This window comes from Mus pahari, chromosome 14, assembly GCF_900095145.1.
Source record: "Mus pahari chromosome 14, PAHARI_EIJ_v1.1, whole genome shotgun sequence".
NCBI lineage: Eukaryota > Metazoa > Chordata > Mammalia > Rodentia > Muridae > Mus > Mus pahari.
In genome coordinates this window covers 23193381-23200054 of record NC_034603.1, presented here as the reverse complement: position 1 = coordinate 23200054, position 6674 = coordinate 23193381, and the positions used below count along the sequence as shown (strand labels likewise).

General features: G+C 50.3%; 1 protein-coding gene across 1 annotated transcript in view; it reads left to right on the top strand.

The window, feature by feature from the left end:
• The first annotated feature begins 2873 nt into the window (after positions 1–2873).
• The window catches only part of Slc36a2 (solute carrier family 36 member 2), a 24338-nt gene continuing 20537 nt past the window's right edge, over positions 2874–6674 (top strand). Inside the window, exons 1-2 of the mRNA XM_021211703.2 lie at positions 2874–3049; positions 6007–6097. Of these exons, the coding sequence (XP_021067362.1) occupies positions 2901–3049; positions 6007–6097 (240 nt within the window). The 5' untranslated portion in view covers positions 2874–2900. The remainder of the gene's footprint in view (positions 3050–6006; positions 6098–6674) is intronic.

The window sequence follows — 6674 nt, the reverse complement described above, 5'->3', positions numbered from 1 at the left end:
GCCACGCTGCAATCCAGCTCTCCAGATGCCTGGCTCCTCCTGAGTCCTCACTCTTTCATCTAACCAGTAGTGCCACACGTTAGGAGTGTACACCTTTGTCTCACCCAGCAAGGTTCCTTTTGGCCATGATATACATGAAGGGACCCTGGTCAAACACCAGTATTCCAGCTACTCCTATTCAAAAGGCCTGAAGATTAACCCCAGATTCTTAATCAATTTGGAGAGGAAAGCAAAATTGATTTCAGCCCCATCCCCTGACGGTCTTCGTGTGCAGATCTCATTGCCTGGAGGGAGCAGAGCTCTATCAGCAAAGATGAAATCTAAAATTAGAACCAAACTGTAGAATCCCAATTGCAGGTTCCAGAAAGCAGCCCGCTACTCCACAGACCAGGAATAGCACCTTGTGATGGTGCCAGACAAGGGAAGAAAGGACACTTTGCAAACCACAGCCAGGACCACAGCTGACTCAAGGCAAGGACATGAAGGGTGGGGCCAGCATGTTTAACCAATATCAGTGTGGCGATCAAAGTTGCAGGCAGCAGGCCTACAAGGACCTGGCTAGGGTGCAGCAGGGACTCTGCCAAGGGATGTGACCTCTGTCAAACTGTCCTTAGCCTTCTGGAGCCTCAGTTTCCAAGAAACAAGACAACAGTGCTCCCCCAATGAAGTTGTCAGTTTTTTAATGGAGTCTAGCACATACCACTGGGGGTGCAGGAAGAAGCAGGAAGGGGGTGGGGTGAACCTCCTCTTTGTAGTTTTAAAAATTACTTTTGTTTATCTATTTGCTAGTGGGATGGGGCACGTAGGGATCAGAGGACAATTTACAGGAGTTCCACCAGGAGGGCCCCAGGAATCAAACTCAGGTGACCATGCCCAACAGCAAGCATCTTTACTAATGAACCATCTCCCAGTCTGGGTTGAGACTCTTTAGGAAAGAAAACAAAACAAAAACAGGAACTGGGGGGATAGATGGCTCAGTCAGTAAAGTGGTTGCTGGGCAAATGTGAGGACAGAGCTTGATCTCCAAAACCCACGGAAGAGCCCAGCACAGCTTCATGTGGCTCCACGAGGCTGAAATCCCATGGCTGGTGTGGGGGCAGGGATGCAGAAACCGGTGAGATTCTGGAGCTCGCCGGCCAGATTTGCTGAACTCTAGGTTCAGTGAGAGACCCTGTCCCAAAATAACACAAGGTGACACCTGCCTTTTGTCCCAGCACTTGAGAGGCAGAGGCAGGCTGATCTCTGTGAGCTCAAGGCCAGTCTGGTCTACAGAGTGAGTTCCAGGACAGCCATGGGCCACATAGTATCTCCAAACCTCCACATGTATACACTATGCATGTAGGCATAGGACACACAGACACGCCACAAGTTCAGAATCACACATGGGACCCTAGAAAGAGCCCTGGTAAGGGACAGGTCCTTCAGAGTCTGTCTTCGGTGTCCCTGTTACCNNNGGGGGGGGGGGTGTTAAGCTACACTATTGGCACACAGTACGGCCTCAGTAAATGTTGCTTTCTGAGGAGGAGATGGTGGCGGGGAGACTGGTACAACTTGAGAAAAATGCTATTTGTAGAAGAGGAGAGTTTGGCTGCTTCATCTCCACTAAGCAGAGATAATGACAGAGCAGAATTCCAAGAAGTTCATGAGACCCATCCTTGGGTCCAGAGCTCCAACCCAAAAGCCACATGTAACCTTAAGCAGATCACACCCCGTCACCCCTGAACCGTGGCCTGCCCAGGAAAATGTGTCTGGGAATCATGCAGAATTCGTTCCTTTCCTTCTCCCTCTATGGAGCCTTCAGAAAGCAAAGATGCTTCTTCAGCAGTTCTCAACCTGTGGGTGGCGATCCCTTGGGGGGGGGGGTTACCACCTATCAGCTATCCTGCATATCAGATATTACATTCCAATTCATAACTGGCAAGATTATGAAGTAGCAATGAAACAGTTTTATGGCTGAGGGTCACCACAACATGAGTAACTGTATTAAGTCAGCACTATGTTTGAGGGGGACACCTCAAATCCAGCTCTTTACCCCCCCCCATATACACACCATGCACGCATACATACAAACACACAGATACGCCACGAGTTCAGAATTACATGTGGGGGAGGCAGAGGCAGGCAGATTTCTGAGTTCGAGGCCAGCCTGGTCTACAAAGTGAGTTCCAGGACAGCCAGGGCTACACAGAGAAACCCTGTCTCAAAAAACAAACAAACAAAAAACCAGAATTACATGTGGGATGTGGGATGTGGGACCTTAGAAAGAGCCCTGCTCTAGGTGAGGTGTCAGCTGCCCCTCCCATTTTTTTTTCAAAGGCAGAAATGGGTACCCCCTTAGCAGAGTGTATAATAAATAGTTCAGCTCTCGTCATTAAAATCATCAGGATAGCTGGAAATATGGCTCAGATGTGGACTGCTTGCCTAGTATGCTCAAAGGCCTGGGTCCTGCTCCCAGCTCTGTATAAAAAACAGATGCAGTGGTGTACATGGCTGTAATCCCAGCACTCAGGAGGTAGAGGCAGGTGGCTCAAAAGTTCCCAGTGATCCTTAGCTATCTAATGAATTACAGGCCACTTTGGGCTACAGGAGATCCTGTCACACACACACACACACACACACACACACACACACACACACACACACAGTTAACTGCACTGTGGTTGATTGGGTAATACCAATAAAGCTTATGGCTCTCTCCCCAAATCCCTCTTTCCTCTCTTCCTCCCTCTGGGTTTCTTTAAGCAAGAGGAGGCGGGGTGTCCGTGCAGGTGGGCGTGGTCTCATTCCAGCCGGGCCAGAACAAGCTCTCTGGCCAGATCTACTGGGCCAAACTTGCACCTGCACATATACCTCCTTGATTGCCCTCTCCCTACCTTGAGCTCGCCCTTTCTGAAGCCATCATGTCTGTGACCAAGAGTGTCGGGAGTCCGCAGGTAGCCACCACTGTCAATCTGGACCTTCCTGAGAGTGCCAAGAAGGTGCAGAGCCAGGATCCCAGTCCAGTGAGTGGGAGCTCTTCAGAGTCATCAGAGAAGACCAAGGGCATAACGTGAGTGCAGCTCCCTCCCACCCTACCACGTCTGCTTCCATTAGCTTCCAGTCCGGATCTCGAGGTGGGCGTGTCTGACCCTCAACCCACTCACTGTGCAGCCGGGAACACCGAAGAGGAAAAAGTGGAGTCAGGATCTGTGTCAAATAGGCCGTTCTAGTTAGGGGCACGATTAGAATCTGAAAAGTCCTGAGAGGGAAACTGAGACCCAACAGCTTTAAGTCGCATGCAAAGATTTAGTGGAAGGAAGGAGGCTAAGCACTTTTGTTAAAGTCGGTTTGGGGCTCTAAGTGTCTAGGAGGGTGGCAGAGCTTGGAGGGGAAGCTGGGATGAGAATGAAAACCACAGTGGCCTCGGCCGCAAGCAACAAGCAAGCCTCTCCCTGTAGCAAGCCCCGGTCCTGCTGCCGCTGGGGCTTCCATGGTACTACTCAAAGAACAGCATATGGAAGATTCTAGTGTCTTCCATTTCCCGGAAGATGGAGTCCGGAGAAGGGGACATTCACAGAGGTTTTCAGAACGTGACAAGCTACAGGGCTCCAACACCCTCCTCCTCCTCCTCTTCTTCTTCTTCCTCCCTACCTGACTTCACCAACATAGAAAAGTCTAACCAGCCCAGGCTCGTGCTTTAAGGAGCAATGGGTACAGCCTCTCTCCACACAGCATACAAGACACTGCAGGAATGGCCTCAATGGCTCCATTGTCCCTGGGTCTGGTCCTGGGCCTTCTAAGTGCTAGAGGTCACTGAGTGAGCTGCGGAGGCCCCTGGACCACCCACAGCAGACCAGGGTATTTTTCAACTTTGAGACAACCAGCTGGTTCATGTGTTCCGTGTCCTGGATGGTGGAGGTGGCAATTTCAACTCCTTAAAAATCAAAAGAATAAAACAAGCGAGAGCCAGAGTGGAGCCTGTGGGGCTTGGAGACAGGGAGTTCAGGCTGAGAAAGCAGGCGGGGGATGGAGCCTGGCCTTCTGCATTCAGTGTCCACTCGCCAGCTGGAGAAAGTCAAGAAAGGATGGCTTGCTCCTCCCAGGATGGCTACACCTTCTGTGTGAGCATGAAGCCCCCCAGAGCCGAGTACTTGTGTACTCTTAGCTGCTTAAAAAGTACTTGTGATGGTGGCTCCAGGTCACCAAAGGACCCGGGCCTCCTGGCTCCTTGTCCAGATTTTTGCACGGCTCGACACACTGCAAGCTGACCGAACGAATGGCTACAAGCTAATTCTGATTTCCTAAGTCCTTTAGTTAGAAATTTCCTAAGTGACCCGTTGACCCCTTCCCAGTTGCAAAACAGGCCCATCGCTGGGGGCTGGGGATGTAGTTCTCTGTCAGCAATGTTGACGCCCACAGGGAGAGAGACAGGCACACAGGACTCTCCACCACCGGCCCCCCTCCAATTGTTCTTTAACTCCCACCAATCCATGGGCAGGTCCTCCCATGCTAAAGGACTTGGGGGTTAACATAGAGACCGGGAGTTGAGCGAGCTCTTTCAAAATTTTTTGTTATTCTTAACATTTGCAGAGGCACTACAGAGCCAAACATGTGCCCCCACAAAATGACAGAGCTGGATAAGTAGCAGCCTTGGGTTGTAATCCTGGGTTTGTCTGGTTCCAAACTCCAGGCTCCTGCCAGACTCCTGTCCCTTCTTGCAGACAATCTCTTGGCTGCAAGGGTTTTTTGGGGGAATTTCTAAGGTTTCTGGGGGTTTAGATGAAAGCTTAGTACTGTGTGTCACAAGGAATACAGAAACATCTAGAAGAGAGCCGGGATATTTGAGATTCATTGGGAGAGAAAGTCCCAACTTGGAATTGTTCTCCCCTAATGACCTTGTCCTCTGGATCAACTTCACATCTGTCTTCACTAAGAAGTAAATTGAGGCTGGATATTCCCAGTATAGCTCAGTTGGTAGAGTGCCTGTCTGGATGGCACAAGACCCTTTGTTTGATCCCCAGCACCACATAAACTGGGCATGGTGACATAGCTGTAGTCTCAACACTGGGTGTGTGGAGGTGGGACAATCAGAAACTGAAGGTAACCCTTGGCTACATAGTGAGTTTGAGGCTAGTCTGTGCTATAGGAGATCAAGAGAGAAGTGGGGGAGGATGGAGGAGAAAGAGAGAGAAGAAATGGTGAGTGTTGAGGGCACCACTCAGCGGCAGAGCTCTTGCCTAGCACGTACAAGGCCCCGGCGGGTGTGACCCTGAGTACCATAAGTCAACAGCAACAGAAAGAGTGGGAGTATTTTGCTTTAACTTAGGTTTTATTGGGTTAGGGGTCATGCCATTCCCCAGACTTAATGCCCTGGGTTAAGAAGAAAAGAAAGAAAAATCTTTCTGGAGACCAATCCCCAGATGACCGACATCACCTGACCTATTGCTGAGAAGTCCCCGGGGCTCGTCTCCAGTCTGCCTTTTCCCCTATTCTGGGAGTGCAGTCCTGTCTCCGCCACAGTTCAGGAAGTCACACTGGTCCCTGGGCCTCGGTTTCCTCTGTGAAGATATGGGGCTGCCCTTTCCTCCCTTGTCCTGGGTCTACCTCCCAGGGTCCAGCCACAACTCCACCGTGCACTCGTGGACAAATTATCTAAGTATTTTGAGGCCTCCATTTCCCATCTACAGACCCAAACCCCACACCATTGCCTACTTTATTGTCCTGCCAAGACAATTAAATGAGATGTTATATTTAAAGACTCAGCACATACAGGGTCTCATACAATTAGTGCTCTGTGGCACAGGCAGGGTCCAAACTGCTAATGCTGGAACAGTTCTGGATATCTTGGGATGGGTGGTCACCTTCCAGGAGACCCACATGTGCTAAAGCAAGGATACAGGAAAATCAAGATGGCCATGAATTTACCTGACCAGTTTAATTGAGGTGCTGGCACACTATGAGGGAATGGCTGCTAGGTCCTTTCCCATCTCTACTTCCATGTCCTCTGACTGCCTTCCTTTCCTGTAGCGGGTTCCAGACATTGGTTCATCTGGTCAAAGGCAACATGGGCACAGGGATCCTGGGACTCCCCCTGGCTGTGAAGAATGCGGGCATCTTGGTAAGAGCCATGGTTAAGTGGGGGCATTATGAAGAAGCTGTGAGATGGGGAAGAAGACAAAATGGTTCAAAAGACAAAATGGTTCAAAATACCCTGTAGCAGTCAGTGATTTGGGGGTGGGGTGGGGGGTAACTGACCCAGACATAGAATCTGAACATCAAGTCTGAGTCTGAGCTTTGCCTCGGCTTGGCCGCCAGCACGAGGAGTCAACTGGACACTTTTTATCTGCCCTCGGGCCTCAGATCCCTCCTCTTGTAAAATGTAAGGATTGGCGGAGGACCAGTTTCCCGGTCTACCTTTACAGAACCTAGGTGCCCTTGGAGACATCTCAGAGACCACCAATGGGACAAGTGGTCAGGACTCTGAGTCTCCTGCTCCATCACAAACATCACCGTGATTGCTATGTGTACTTTTTGGACATGACTTAAGGTTAACTTTCGGAAAGAGTAGCCAAGTCTCTTTCAGCTTGGTTTTCTATAAAGTTCTTTCAGAGCTAGCAAATGGCTCACGAGATAAAGGCACTGGCCACCAAGTCCAATGACCTGACAAGCTGGAGATCTGTCCCCTGCTGCTCCCA